The sequence below is a fragment of the Tauraco erythrolophus genome, chromosome 7 (assembly GCF_009769465.1).
Source record: "Tauraco erythrolophus isolate bTauEry1 chromosome 7, bTauEry1.pri, whole genome shotgun sequence".
Lineage (NCBI taxonomy): Eukaryota > Metazoa > Chordata > Aves > Musophagiformes > Musophagidae > Tauraco > Tauraco erythrolophus.
In genome coordinates this window covers 37,424,614-37,440,049 of record NC_141471.1, presented here as the reverse complement: position 1 = coordinate 37,440,049, position 15,436 = coordinate 37,424,614, and the positions used below count along the sequence as shown (strand labels likewise).

Sequence of the window (15,436 nt, the reverse complement as noted above, 5' to 3'; positions counted from 1 at the left end):
GGGCCGCCGTGCAAGCGCCGGGGCCGCGGCCCCCCGGCAGCCCTGCTCCGCCCGTTACCCCCCGCCGTCAAGGAAGCGGCGGCGTATTGACGCGGGGTGGGGGGGAAGGAGTGGGGGGAAGCGGGCGGCCGGGCTGCGTCCCGCATCTCCCCGTGGCGGCCCGTAGGCGAAAACCGCGCCGCGGGGCGCTGCGAGAAGGAGAGTCAGGGGGAAGGAGGCGGCTGGAGCAAGAGAAAGAGGGAGAGAGAGAGAGAAGGATACAGACTTCAATGGTGCCCAGCCGCTCGGGTCTCGCGTCTCCTCCTCGCTCTCGCCCTGCGCGCACTGAGCAGCGGCGGCAACAGCGACATCTGAGGGGGGTTGAGGCGGGGGGTGGGGGAAGGGAAGGAGGGAGGGCGGGCGGGAGGGGGTGGGGAGCGGCTGGGCGGCAGCGCGGCGCAGGGCGGGCGCGGCGGCTGGCGGGGCTGGGCTGGCCGAGCACTGCGCGCCGGCGGCTGACGGGGCAGAGCGCACGACGCCGCCTACGCGCGAGCTGCAACCTCCTACCGTCGTCGCCGCCAGCACAGGAGGGGGGCCAAGACGTCTCTCCAACGGGGGGCTAGCGCAGGACCGCGCCAGGCGTCCAAAAGAAGGAAGATGCCTCGCGGCGACAGAGAAAGCGACTGGGTGAGCCGCGGGCGGCGGGAGGGGGAATGGGCCCGTGGCGCCCGGTAACTGCAGCCGCCATGATGGCCGCCGCCATGAGGGAGCGTTGGGCCGCAGCGGCCGCCGCCCGCCGCGCAGCGAGGCCATCAGTCGGTGCGGGAGGGTGGCCCCGGCGAGCCCCGGGCGCGGGGAGGGCGGGCAGGGAGCGCCGGGCAGGATCTGAAGCTTGTTGCGGTGTGGCTGAGGGGGCCGTTTGGAGCGCGGCCATTTCCCGCGTTGCGGCGGGGAGGCCTAGTCGTTAGTAAGGGCGCAGGAGATGGGGAGGGGGCTTGGAAAGCATTGAGGGAGGGCTCTCGAAAACTCTTCTGTTAGTAGGGAAGGGGGTCGGAGTCGGCTGGGGAGCCGCGGGTGGATCACCGCTGGCTTTCCCTGGCAGCTGGGGGGAGGGGGGTAGAAGAGGGGGCGGGAAGAAAGGAGCAGCTCCAGCGCCATTTCCCTGGTGCGCGGGGCGGCAGCACTCACCCTTTGTCGCGGTGCGTGCGGGACCGGTGGAGAGAGAAGGGAGGGAGGGGAGGAAGGAAGGAAGAAAGAACAGAGTGTCGAAGCGGGCGGCGCGCCCAATGTCGGCGGTGCGGCGTAGAGCGGAGCGGGCTGCGGCGAAGTCCGCCTCTCTCCGCTGGCCGCCGGGGCCCCGCGGTATGTCGGCGCTGGCGCCAAAATCTAGGTAGTTTTGACTTCCTCCTGCCCGGGCGGAGGGAGAAGGGGCCAGGCCGCCAGCAACAGGGGGAGATTGCGGGGGTGCGCCTCGCTCCGCTCCCTGCCAATACCACAGGTGGCCTCAGGGAGGGCAGCGGGGGGGGGGGGGGGGGGGGGGGGGGGGCGGTAATACGAGTATTAATTATAGCTAATTATAACCGCTCGCCTTGAGGTTTGAGTCTTCGGGGCCATTCGGCAATTTCCGGAAAAAAAAAAAAAAAAAAGTGACACGGTGCCAGTCGTGATCGGCGCCGTTTCGGCTCCGCTCGGGCACGTATTGCGAGTCTCTTCCGTTGTCGGAAATTGCCGAACGGGCTGGATAGTCGATAGCTGCTGCGTCTCTTTCTCCGGAAATTGCCGAGCTGCTGCCGAGCGCCATTGCTTTCTGGTTCGGCAAATTCCGGAAATAGCCGAAGTGAGTCGAATGGGCTTCTATTCCCGTTTCGGCTCTTTCCGGCGACTGTCGAAGCGGATAAGCTCGACGACGACGGCTCCTTCGGCTCATTTCGGAGACAGCCATTACTAACGGAGTTGATGACTTTTTACTACGTGATAAAAGCACGTAGGGGCGTTATACAGAACTGCTGCCCCTTTGAAGATATTTAAGCTCCAGATTCAAGCATTTTTTTTTTAAAAAAAACCTAAAACCTCGGAAGCGAGCCTGAGTTGGAGAAGGAGGGCGCTAGCACTACGTGGAGCTGAATTTCAAATTACGTAACAGTTAAGGCAGCCATTACTGACCAGTTGTACGGTACTCTCAAGCCGGAATACGTAAACCATGAAGAATATGGTACGTGGAAAGGGAAAATTCAGAGTTTGCTTTTTAAGGAGGGAGGCTGGTTAGTTTTTTTACGTACGTAGTGAATTTTTCCGGGTCTGGGCATTACGAGCGGGCTTGAGCCTCTCCTCAGGTGTGAGCTGGGCTGCTGGCTCCCGGTCGGCGTTCCGCTGGTAGGGCGCTGGATGTTTTTCCGCAGAGGAAGCGTTAGCAGGGAGGAAGGTTCTGGAAGCGGCGGTTGGGGCTGGTGCGCAGCCCGCGAGAGGAGGCGGAAGCTGCGGTACCCGTGTTTGACGGGTGCGAGTGCTTCAATCAGTTGGCGTACCGTTAGCCGAGCTGCCGTTACGGTGGCGCTGGAGGAGGGGGGCACACGGCTATGGAGGTCAGTCAGTCCGGCTCGATCCAGGGAGGCGCCTCTGCCCTGCGAGGTGCCGACCGGCCGGGGTGGCGCTGCTGGTAATGGCGGCGGCCAAGGGGAGGGGTAAAATGGCGGCGCCGAGGTTCGCTGGTGCGTGAGGCTGAGAGTATCAGGCCGGGGATGAGACAGCGAGTAGGGCGGGAGGGCAGTAGGGGCTCCGAGGCGAGCGGGCAGGTAGCTGCAGTCGTCTGGCATCTGCGGGGGCGGAAAACAAGGCTTGCAGGCTCAGTCTGGTGCCGTGTGTGTAGGTGCACGCTGGAAGCGGTTTGCAGCGCTTGGTTTCTCTTTAGCCCGAGGACCCGGGTCTTACCTATCTTTTTTTTTTCACCTGGGGTCGGTACTTCCAGAAGTTCTTTTCTTCCTGCCGCATCGGTGTCCCTGTAGGCAACAGCTGCTTCTGGGCGCCATTTTCCCTTCTCGCTGCGGGGGCCGCTGTTTTCCTGGTATCCGCCACATGGCGGAGCCGGCGTGGTAACGCCTCGCTCCTGATAACAGCGGGCTGCGGGGGGAGGGGAGAGCCGGGCTGTTGGATCGCAGAGCCCTGTAGAACGTACAGGGGCTAACGGGAGGCTGGGCAGGGGGAGAGAGAGCGGTGCCCTTGTAGTTGTGGACCGGTAAACCCAGCCGTGCTTTGGCAGGCCTAGCCATGGTAGTGAGAGATCCCACTCCCTTGTCTCTGTTAATCATTCTTGTTCCTCGGGTTCTTAACTCTGCAGAAGTCTGTGGTCAGCTTGGAGTATTTGTGCACACGTTATTGCAACATGAAGCACATTGTCTTGCTCTGGAGATGAATTTTGCAGCAAAGGCTATGCGTTTTCCAGTCCTTCAAAGTGTTGCTTTAAGCCTATGAAGGAAGGCTTAATATAAGCACTAAAGAAGATTCTACAGAGTTCCTAAAGATTTCCTCTCGCACTCTGTTCCTTCTTCAAAGTGTGCTATGGAAATCTTGAAAGAGGTTTTTCTTCCAGCTTTTATATTGTGGGCCTTGGCAGGGGCGGGTTGTGTGTGTGTGGGGGGGTTGTTTTTACCAAATGAAGATACGTCTTCATCAAGATTCTGAGAGAGACTGGAGTGACAATAATTTTTATCATACATTTTGCACCTTCAGCATAAATTTAAGATCGTCAGAGCTCTCCGGACTAACTGGAGCTTCTTAAAACTGACACATTTAAGACAGAGATGGTCTCTGTACATCCAGAGGCTGTGCATGTAGTAGTGGAACAACATGTTTATGATACTTTCACAGTGGTTTTACCTGAAGAACTGGTAGTGAATTTTGTTATGTTGTGACGCGTGTGGTGCCTAGGTGGTTGTGCTGGGTAGGCCATGCACCGTATGACAACACATGGTAGATTATACTTTCTGAGAATTCATATGTCTGTAACGTGTGTTGTTATTCTATTTCATATTTATTAGTAATGTGTGGTATATGTTTGTCTTTTAAAAAACAAATTCCGTTCTTTCCTTGAGTTTCGTTTAAATGCTTATAACTGTTTTCAAAGGTAAAACTTTAGTCGAAGTCTGGTATGCAGCATCCTTTCCTTTATTCCTTTTAAGACATGAGGTGAAAGAAAACTTGATATAACACTAGCTTGCTGCTTTTAAACTCCTGTGTCTAATTTTGCCTGTCTGTAAATGGAGGAGACAGTACTAGCTTCCTCCGTGTTTCTTAGAAGAAAGAATACTAGATCCAACAGCAGATTCCAAGTGTTTTTAAGAGAGATTTTAACTGATTGTTCTCAAATACAGTATTTTGTTGGGGGAGGAATGTGTTTTTCTAATGATTGACTTCCTTGTCAGACTGCAGTATCACAAGCTGGTAATAGGGTGATGCATTTTGAACAAAAACTGATTCAGTACTACCTGCAGTAATTGTCTTCCTGTTACATGTATCTAGATCCAGGCCAGCCTTGGACAACCTGAAAACATGTTGGTCTACAGGCAGATTGGCTTTTAAAAGCATTTGTGTACTGAACTGTTTTGCTTATTTTGCAAATCTCATAGTTTGTCGTTGGTTGCCTTAACTTCCTTTTTACGTTGATCTTAATGTCTAGTGCGTAGTTGGTCATGTTGTGTTTTGTCAGTTAATAGCTAACTATGCAGTGTTTGGGTTGTTTAAAAAACAGCCACTGTCCTAAAGAAAACACAAAACCAAACACCCAAGCAGATTTTCTTGATTTTTAAAATTAGTTAACAGTATAAAGCTGAAGTAATCCTTGTGTCTGAGTTCTCTTGTCCTTAGCAGGACAGTTCTCATTTAAACAATGTTCTGAAATCTTAAATTTTGTGGGACTACTTTTTAGTGCATTTTTTTAATTTATGCACTTTTACATATGAAATTGCAAAATGTATGATCTAGTGATGCTACAGTGTGTAGAAAGTTACAGTTATGATGCCCGCTTAGTATAAAAGTATTTTTAACTGATAGAGATTGGAAGGTTGTCCTTCAGGCTTTGGTATAATACCACATAGAAAATAATAAATCGAATACCTTACTGGTCCTGGGTTTTTTTAATTATGTACTTGTCATCAGAGCAGAACTTTCTGCTGAACAAGGGCAGTGATAATTTCTCTGAAAGGTAATTGAACAAATTCTTACTGAAAGCATAATTTGTGTTGGTGGATACATATGTGAATATGTATTACTCACTTTTCTGTTTTAAAGGGAATCCACTTAGTTTCGATGCTGCTGCTGTTGAGGGTGGATAGGTTTGCCACTAATTCCAGTGACGCAGGATCCCAGATTAATTTTACAGATGCTTTGGCTTTCATTCATCTTAATAATTCATGAGAAAATACGAATCAGCGACCCATTTTAGAACATCTTTAGCTATATCTTATTTATTTAAATTTTTAATGTCTTGGCTAAATAGCATGATAGTATTCATGTACAATAATTTGAGCCATAATATTTATTTAAAAATAAATGCCATCTAGAATAGAATCAGACAGTATGAATGAATTCATGTTATCTGTTATGAGAGCTTTTTGTTTTGTGTTTATTTTCCTTTTCTTTAAAAAGCGTCTCCTCAAGGTCTTCGAGAGGGACTATTCTGGAAGTCTTTGAATGTGGTCTGTTGTTCTTAGTATTTGGAGGGAGAGACAGGAAACAGTGCATTATTAAAATCTGTATTGTAAAAATGGACCTGTAGAATTCTGTAAATTGCTTAATTTTTTGAATAGTGGTAAAAGAGCCAAGGTAGAATTCTTTGAAGAGTGGTAGAATTTAGAAGAGCCAAGCCTAATTTTGAAAAATATGTCTTACTAAAAGTTTTTGACACTTAGAAAACCTTAGTGTCTAGTTATGCTGATGCAGAAGGGGGTATTGTTAATTATATTAATGTAATCTTCTTTTCTGTGATAGAGGGAAAAGGAGCAGTTCCGCAAACTGTTTATTGGTGGCTTAAGCTTTGAAACAACAGAGGAAAGCTTGAGGAGTTACTATGAGCAATGGGGAAAGCTTACAGACTGTGTGGTAAGTCTGGCATACTAATGCGCAACGATGGCATGGAACATTTAGAAATTGTAAAAGTGAGGAGTTTTTCTGGATAGCTTAATGAAAAGATGGAATATTAAATTTGGTAAGTGTACACTTGGTTGGTTTGTACATAATTCAGTCCATATGGCTATGTACAGATTTTCGCTCGCAAACTGTTGATAGAGTTACAGAACATTCGCAATCTATTTCATGTAAAATCTTCTATGTTCTCTCTAACCAGTGATTTCAACAGTTCAAAATTAACTTGGGTGTCATTGGCTGAAGTGCATTAGGGAGTGCTCACACGCAGCACTGTTACATCTGTGTGACTGATATGACAGAAAGCTGATATGGTAAGCAGCCTCAATAAAGCTGCAAAAGGATGTCTTTCTGTGTGATGTTTTCATAGAATCATTTAGGTTGGAAAAGATCCTTAAGGTTATCAAGTCCAAATGTAAACCTAACACTGCCCAGTCCACTACTAAACTATGTCTCTGAGCACCATGTCTGTACATCTTTTAAATACCTTCAGGAACAGTGACTCTTGCAGAAGTTCCTCCACTGAATTTGTTTTGGGAGCAGTAAATATGTGATGCGTAACACAAATTTAAATCTTGTCATCTTCAGAAAGTTTAAAAGAAATTGTGGGGGTGGGTTTGTTTGTTTGTTTTAAAGAAAACAAACATACATCGCTGGTATAGCAGCATTTCTCAGTTACCGGTAGACTCTAAGAGGACAACAATGGCTTCAATTTCTGTGACGCCAAGCAGTGCCGTTCACACGCTTGCAGCCAGCTACTTTATTGTAATCGTGTTTTGAAATCAAATCAAGGAAAATATAAATTAACAACATTTGGTGAAAATATGTAAACTTAGTTTTAAGCTTAACATGAGACAGGTTGAAATGGTTTAAACGTGTTTATTATTTTCAGGTAATGAGGGATCCTGCAAGCAAAAGATCAAGGGGGTTTGGTTTTGTAACGTTTTCCTCCATGGCTGAAGTTGATGCGGCCATGGCTGCAAGACCTCACACGATTGATGGAAGGGTAGTTGAGCCTAAGAGAGCTGTGGCTAGAGAGGTAAGTATGGCTTTGAAAGCAGGTACTTTTTCATGCTTTGAAAAAAGGAATCTGTTTTGGTCGGACAGTTATGCTTTGTTCTTGCTCAAAATGGCCCAAGTTTAAATTCTCTAGTTAAAAGGCCATAGTTGAGGCACTATTTCCCACACTTTTGGTCTGTTAAATGACACTATTACATAAATGTCTATTATTGCAGTGAATTATTAAGTTATTCTGGTTATAGAATCATGTCTGCAAGGGACGCAACTGGAATCTGAAAGTACTGTTAGTGAAAACATGTTGAATGCCTGTAATTATGCAAATTCTAAACTAACTCTTCTCTGGAATGGTTACTGTTAACTACATGTCAAATTAATAAACTCCTGTCAATCTCCTGACTCTCTTCCGAGATCTTTTTGGACATTTCTAAAAGGTATATAATTAAAGTGACTAAAAATAGAGAATGTAGTAAGGAAATTCTTCTTTTTTTCCAGTGGTGATGTACAAAATCATCTTAGGACTTATCTGGTTTTAGCCCCAGGCATATTTTGTTTTAAACTTCAGGGTACAAATTAGGTGTGTGCACAGGAATACAGTGCACCTGCAACCTTTTCAGCCAGGTTACTGTGGCACAGAGGTATTTGAGGAACAAGTGCAGATTGTAGGTAACTTCTGTTTACCATGTTGTGGGAGCTCTGGGAGGGTTTACCAGTTTAATGTTGGACCCAGGTGTTGAATGCATTTGGACTGATGAACTGGAGTTGAATGAGCTGTGCCAGCGGTCAGGGGAATTGAAAATCATAACCATTGGTGCCCCTGTTAGCTATCCCAGTTTTCTTTCCATTCCCTGCAGAGTGCAGGGTTGGCTAGCATTTGGAAAAAGGTAATTAAAGCAGCATGCATGCATACTGTTAATACACACAAGGTTATTGCTAAGCTTTAGGAATAAGTCAGTCCTACCTAGTGCAGCAGCTTGGATGTCATGCTCAAAGTGTAAAAATAACCCATGAATGTGAGGAGTTCTCTTTGTATTTTGCATAGGGGTTAAAATGCATAGCTGTGGATTCGCTGAGTTTGAAGGACCTTTGGTGTTGATACACAAGTGGAATGTGGGTTTCACTGCTGTTGGGGAAATGGGCAGAGGAAGCTGACACATATTTTGTTCAATTATAAAAATTGTGTTCTAATTTAAGTTATTAAATACTTGCAGTTGTTTCAAACAGTTGATCTTGCGTTTTCTCTGAATATGTTTAAAGGCTTTTTATTTACTTTTATGCATTTCATAGCACTTTCATCTCTATCTTGATGCTTTTAAAGCTTTGACATAAAGAAGGGAGGAAAAACCTCCTAATTACCCTGTGTTACCTCCCTCTCAGAAAGCCCCCCAAGCAAGGTTGCAGGGACATGCATCTTACGAGGTCTACCTCAGTGCTTGAAAAATCTTGGTTTATCAGTATTCCATTCCTGAAATCCTGGCAAAATAGTGATTTGTGAAATTGTTTTTCTTTGCGGTAATTTAAATAATTCTTTTAATAGGAATCTGGAAAACCTGGTGCTCATGTTACTGTGAAAAAACTATTCGTTGGTGGTATTAAAGAGGACACTGAAGAGCACCACCTTCGTGACTACTTTGAGGAATATGGAAAAATTGACACTATTGAAATCATTACCGACAGACAGTCTGGTAAAAAGAGAGGGTTTGGATTTGTTACATTTGATGACCATGATCCTGTGGATAAAATTGTATGTAAGTAAGCTTCTTTTCACTCTTTCATTTGATAGTATTAATCCTTGCAGTCATGGTAATTGTGTAAAGCTGAAGTTAAACTAAAGAGATAGTGGGATTAGTTATGTGCATGAATATTTGCTACATCGTAGTTTTGGTGAATTCTGTGGAAGGTGTCCCTGCCAGTGGCAGTGCGGTTGGAACTAGATGATCTTTAACGTCCCTTCCAATCCAAACCATTCTATGAACATGTATTTTAAATAAGTGCTGTCTGCTTTGCTTAAAAATCTCTTGGTATTTTGGAGTTTTAAACCGATACGGAGTACGTGTGGATTCATTTGGAAATTGCTTCATTTTTGGAAGCCTGTTACTCTTACTTGTTGCCAGATCAGTACTTAAACACTGATGATATCTTACTTGATGTGGTTACAGTGCAGAAGTATCACACCATCAATGGCCATAATGCAGAAGTAAGGAAAGCTCTCTCTAGACAGGAAATGCAGGAAGTTCAGAATTCTAGGAGCGGGAGAGGAGGTACGTACAAGTAAAGGTTAATGGTTTGTGGTTGATTTTTGCATTCGCTTTCCACGATCTCACCACTTACAAACGTTAAATTGTTACAGGGAACTTTGGTTTTGCTGATGCACGTGGAGGTGGCGGCAACTTTGGTCCAGGACCTGGCAGCAATTTCAGAGGGGGAGCCGGTAAGACAGGCATGTTTGTAGCATTTATTTTTTTTTCCCCTTACTTATACTGTCTTTCTGTTCTGAGTAACTTCATAAGCTACTGCTGTTTAATTTAAATGCAGCTGTAGCAGTTAGAAAATTCTTGGGAAAAATAAATTGCAAACTTCTTCTGTAGTGCACTAATTGATTATGAGGATATTCAGTAAAATGAAGTGATTTTTTTTTTTTAATGATTCTATTAAAAGTCAAAATTAACCTAAACTTAATTTTGTTAAGGATTTTGGAGATTTCTCCCTTGTAATTCTATGCAGCACTTGCCTGTCCTTTACAGTGGAAGGGCTATGTCCAAAATTAAAACTGGGTACCTTACAAATGAAAGAAAACAGGTGATGTAGAGCAATGCTTGGATGTGTTCTTTCACATATATTTTTCTAAATTGAAGTGCAGGTAGTGCTTAATCAATATTCTCTGAGATTTGGTCCTTAGGGTCATAGGGGTTTGAGAATTCAGTTAATTTGCTACAGGTCAATTTGAAATACTTCATGGGTTTTTTCTCCAACAGATGGATATGGAAGTGGTCGTGGATTTGGTGATGGGTATAATGGATATGGTGGAGGACCTGGAGGTTAGTTTACTTTTTTTGGTAGTGGTGGTTGTTCTTCTCTCATTCAGAAAAATTTTTACATTCACTTAACCGTTTGTATAAAATCTATATTAATTGCCAAAGCCATTTTGTTGTCTTTAAGAAGCACACGTAGCTGTTGGCTCATGTTAAACATTTATATGGTAAATTGTATAGTTATTTCTTGGACAACCATGAGCTTTTATTTTCTTTAGAATAGCAGTGTTTCTTCAGTTTCCTGAAAAGTCAAGATTTTCATTAAGCTTTTCAATTGAGGCTTTTAGCCAGTCTGACTGGTGGGTTTTGGTTACAACAGTTAGAGTGGGTGTTGGCATGTGCCTTTAAAAATAGCATTCATAGAAATTTTTTTTTACATAACTTCTACCCTTTTCATCCCCTGTAGACTTCTAAACAGAAAACCTCTGATTCTGTAGAATTTGATTGCCTTCTACACTGAAAAGTTTATTTTAAAGGATTATATTATCATAGGTGGCAACTTCGGTGGCAGTCCTGGTTACGGAGGAGGAAGAGGAGGATATGGTGGAGGAGGACCTGGATATGGCAACCAGGGTGGGGGCTATGGAGGTGGTTATGACAACTATGGAGGAGGTAACCTATTGGCTTGAAATGACCAAGCATTTCAGTTGTAAATTAGTCAAGTAAATTAGTCAATTCAGTTGTAAATTGCAAGTCATTTAGGATTTTGGGGTGGGGGAGTGGTGGTGGTGTAAATTTTGTCTAAGAAAGCTTTTATTTTCCAAATAGTAGGATAAAGTAGTTTGTTGCATACACTGCTGGAATACCTGTGTGATTTTGTACTTTGTTTAAAATTCTAATAATGAGATAACTTCATAAGTGCTCTGTTTTAGCTCATCTAGGTATTTCTCCACTTTTGTATTGATAATGCAGGCAATTATGGAAGTGGAAACTATAATGATTTTGGAAACTACAACCAACAACCTTCAAATTATGGTCCAATGAAGAGTGGAAATTTTGGTGGCAGCAGGAACATGGGGGGACCATATGGTGGAGGTATTGTATACGTTCTGACCTGCCTTGGAGCCAGACAGAGTGGGTGGGCTTTAGTCTTTTGGGGAGGTGGAAGGGAAGATAAGGACAAGCGTTAACCATTTTGAACCAAAAGAATGTAGATTAAGTTTAGGTATAAGGAAGAAATTCTTTACAATGAGAGTGGTGAGGCACTGGAACAGGTTGCCCAGAGAAGTTGTGGATGCCTCATCCCTCAAAGTGTTCAAGGTCAGGTTGGATGGGACGTTGAGCAGCCTGATCAAGTGAAAGATGTCCCTGCCCATGGCAGATGAGTTAGAACTAGGTGACCTTTAAAGGTTCCTTCCAACCCAAACCATTTGATGATTCCAAGATTGATATGTAGAAATCGGGTAACTTCTGCAATAGATGGACTGCAGTGCCTGTGCTCCTTCTGCAAGTTGGCTGCAATTTCTCATCTTGAGACTGTAAAGCTTGTCTTAGGGAAAATTATTACTATTTTTCAAAAGATAAATTATAAGATACTAACTTTTCCCAGAATATTATGGAATATTTTCCACTTTCCAGTCTGAAAAGATTTTAGCCAAATTTAATGTTCTTTGCTGTCAGCTCACGCTAATTGTAGGGAGTCTAGTTAACATCCACTAAACTTGGCTGGGATTTCTTTTTATCCCTCTTACTGTAGTGTCACTTTTTTATGACACTTTCTGCTTTTTGTTGTCTAAATGTTTGGTGTGTAAAGCTTGTAAAACGGAAACTGAAACACAAAGGCCTTTCTTGTAAGGTTTAGCTTGTAAATGAAGTCAGCCCTCACAGGCCCAGGACAGCACAGTGCATCAAATTAGATAGGACACTGTTGAATCTTTGAAGATTCAACTATGCATGTAGTTCTTGTGACAGTTCTTGGAGGTTATTTAGAGGAACACTGCGAAACATTAAAATCTTTGTTGTATAAGCTGTCTAGGGAAGTAAAGGGGATGTTAATATTCATACAGAATCAAAAGCATTCTCAGATTTAAAGAGTGTGCTGATAAAACTGTTCTGTTTCTTTTTCTGCAATTGCAGGAAACTATGGTCCAGGGGGGAGTGGAGGAAGTGGTGGATATGGTGGGAGGAGCCGTTACTGAGTTTCTGCAAGCATGTCATGGGTAAGTATGTTTATAAGTGTTAAAATTGCAGTGATTCTTGAGAGTAGCTGCAGGAGTTAAAAGCTTTTTAGGATCATATTATCTTTCCTTTAAAAAATGGTTAGATGAATAATTTCATAACCTATTTTTTTACTCTTTACTTCTGTTGAAACAGGCTTCACTGTATAAATAGGAGAGGATGAGAGCCCAGAGGTAACAGAACAGCTTCAGGTTATCGAAATAACAATGTTAAGGAAACACTTATCTCAGTCATGCATAAATATGCAGTGATATGGCAGAAGACACCAGAGCAGATGCAGAGAGCCATTTTGTGAATGGATTTGGATTATTTAATAACATTACCTTACTGTGGAGGAAGGATTGTAAAAATGCCTTTGAGACAGTTTCTTAGCTTTTTAATTGTTGTTTCTTTCTAGTGGTCTTTGTAAGTGTAGAAGCATTCCTTTGATAATGTTAAATTTGTAAGTTTCAGGTGACATGTGAAACCTTTTTTAAGATTTTTCTCAAAGTTTTGAAAAGCTATTAGCCAGGATCATGGTGTAATAAGACATAACGTTTTCCTTTTAAAAATTTAAGTGCGTGTGTAGAGTTAAGAAGCTGTTGTACATTTATGATTTAATAAAATAATTCTAAAGGAAATATTGTGTAATTTTAGATTTTTTTTTTAATATTGTAAAATAAGGCAAGGAGTGGGTAGTATAAGGTCCCACAAATAATATAAAGCTATTGTTGTACATGTAAAATTAAATGCTGGTCAGAAAAAAGTATGTTGTCTGTAAATGATCAGGTTTAAAATATCTAGATAACTTAAGGGATATCTCTGCAAGGAGAAACACCTTTTTAGATCTTTTAGATGCTGCTTCTTCAATGGCAAGGAAAGGAAATATCCCCAGCGAGGTACTCTTCCAGGGACACAGGTCTAGTACAAGAGAACTCTTGAAAACGTCACTAAGTTCAGCCAGTCTTAAAAAGCTGTGCTGTATTTCTGCAAAGCTTTAACTACAGTAGTTTATAAGGATGCCAACGAAGGCTGAGGGTGTAGAGCAAAATAGTTCTAAGCTTCAGTTAAACTTCTTTAGGTAAGATCTTATTTACTTTTCCTTTCTTATTGTTCCAAAACCAAGAAACTAATAATTGTTTGACAGTATTCTTTCAGTATAGTGATTATCGTTGTGTAGTTTAACATAGCAATGAATTGAGTTAACAATTACCAATTGAAAAGAAACTTGTGAATCCTGTTTTCTTGTATTATTAAATTTTTTACAAACAAATTTTTGTTAATTTCAGCTACTTAACATATTTTTTTCCTACTGGAATCTAGCTATGATATGAACCCTGGACAAGCATAGACTGCTGCCACTGTACACTGCTACAGTTGAACAAATGAGACCTGCAAGTGTCCATTAGTAAAGCTTTGCAAGGGTTCCATCCCTGGTGTTGGTAGTTAAAATGGTAGGTCACAAGTTAATTAAATCGTACAACTTTATTTTTGCATCCTGCAACATTTTATTTTTTCTTGGGAGTCTATGCATTATGGTGGTTGCAAGGTAATGCAATGAAGGTAGTTCTGTGCTGTTGAAAATGAACTATGTTGTTACGTGTCTTGTCTCCTGTAATCTATTTCATATAACACGTTTCATCCTGAAGGTTCCCAAGTAACTGTAGACTGTTTACGTGTAAGGAAAAAAATTGCACCACAGAATACATCTGCCTCTGTGAAGGAATGTGTCGTCTATTCTTTTAACAACTGCATAAGCAGTTCTTTAGGAGGGGAAGTGAAAACTTCAAATGAAACTGCAGGTGGTATTTCATAAGTGCATAATGTAATTCTGTAAATTGGAATTTGGCTAGAATGTTGAGGTTTCCACCATTTTTTATAGTTCTTGCAGCTAATAAACCTTAGTGCCAAATTCAGTCAGCCTTACTCTCACTGCATTGAATGTTTGCACCTCAAATTAATGAAAATTCATCAAGTAATAAGTTACACAGAGTAAGGGTGGCATATTCTACTAGATTTGGTTTTTAAATAAAAATTAACAAAACCCACCCAACAAAAAAAGGCAACCAAAAAATGCCCTGATTTCAAAGTTCCATTGCCTTTTAAAGGCTTCCCACTGAAGAACATGGACTCAGCTAACGAAAGTCCTGTTCCTTGTTGTGTTAGACACACCAGTGAACTGCTTATACTTTTTTTAAAAAAAAAAAAAAAAAAAAAAAAGGCTGAAGTTCCCCTATTGGTAATTTGGTTTAGACATATGTGATAAACATCTTCAGATACACTTTTTTTTTCTTTGGCAGGAAGGTGCCATGCTGCAGGTAACTAATGAAGAAGTGGTCAACCACAGAAACGCTTCAAGAAATAAGAAATTCTGTATCATCAGAAAATAGTTGTTTTTGCTGCCTTCATTAAAAATCTAGAGGTTAAATGAATACTGATAAAACATCACAATTAGTACAGCTCCCTGTAATGCTGGGTTTTTTAAATTATAGTAATAATGTCTTGTAAACCTTTTGAATAAAATTCAGATTCGTTAGGAGAAACAAATCACTAATGTTAAAATAGCAAACATTCTGTGAGTAGAAAGTTTAACTACATATTTTTATAACTTTCATAGCTTTAAAATAAAGTATTTTTTATACCAAAGTAGTTCTAGTGTAATGCTTAATAAAACTTAGTGTGTGTCTAACATTAAATAATGTTTATGTGCAGCTTTTAGACCCTTTCATGATTTGAAACATTCCATTTTGAGGCGGATTTAAAACAAAGTCAACTTGGCAAATGTATTCACAGAACTTGTATCTCTGACCATAGGCATCTGTTCTCTGTTGGGAGAAACAGTGCTACAAATTAAAAATGCTGATATTTTTGCTGTTGGACACAATTGCTTTAAAATAGCTTTTTGGCTGTGTTTTATATCACTTTATAAAAATATCTCCTCCTTTCCTGTTAATGAAACTAACCACTTAAGACAGTCCGTCAAAGCATGATAAGACAATAGCTTTATCCTTTTCACCTGTAAAGACCTTTTAGCATCAAGAGAGAAAGACTGAATGGAAACTAGAGTTCCTGCTGTACCAGAACTGCATTACTGATAGCTGCATCTTCTGGGGGGG

General features: G+C 42.3%; 2 protein-coding genes across 6 annotated transcripts in view; one reads left to right on the top strand and one right to left on the bottom strand.

Moving 5' to 3' along the window:
- The window catches only part of CBX3 (chromobox 3), a 15,497-nt gene extending 12,936 nt beyond the window's left edge, over window positions 1-2,561 (bottom strand). For 2 of the 4 annotated variants that reach the window (XM_086614243.1, XM_086614244.1), the window contains exon 1: window positions 266-357. Coding sequence is in view for 1 of the 4 variants with exons in the window: in XM_086614241.1 (XP_086470367.1) it covers window positions 2,259-2,285 (27 nt within the window). In the remaining 3 variants the exon portion in view is untranslated. Of the gene's footprint in view, window positions 1-265; window positions 358-1,167; window positions 1,302-2,258 lie in introns of those variants that run through there. The other 2 variants (XM_086614241.1, XM_086614245.1) reach the window with 2 other exon arrangements.
- On the top strand, window positions 508-15,436 carry HNRNPA2B1 (heterogeneous nuclear ribonucleoprotein A2/B1). Of its 2 annotated transcripts, none has more exons than XM_086614240.1 (13): window positions 508-666; window positions 5,962-6,072; window positions 7,007-7,153; window positions 8,669-8,879; window positions 9,291-9,392; window positions 9,482-9,562; window positions 10,107-10,169; window positions 10,656-10,775; window positions 11,076-11,198; window positions 12,240-12,322; window positions 12,477-13,401; window positions 13,644-13,774; window positions 14,621-15,436. In XM_086614240.1, the coding sequence occupies exons 1-10, from the start codon at window positions 637-639 to the stop codon at window positions 12,299-12,301; spliced, it is 1,050 nt and encodes a 349-aa protein (XP_086470366.1). In that variant the 5' UTR covers window positions 508-636; the 3' UTR covers window positions 12,302-12,322; window positions 12,477-13,401; window positions 13,644-13,774; window positions 14,621-15,436. The 2 variants fall into 2 exon arrangements, with proteins under 2 accessions (XP_086470366.1, XP_086470365.1); XM_086614239.1 differs by having other exon boundaries at window positions 9,482-9,571.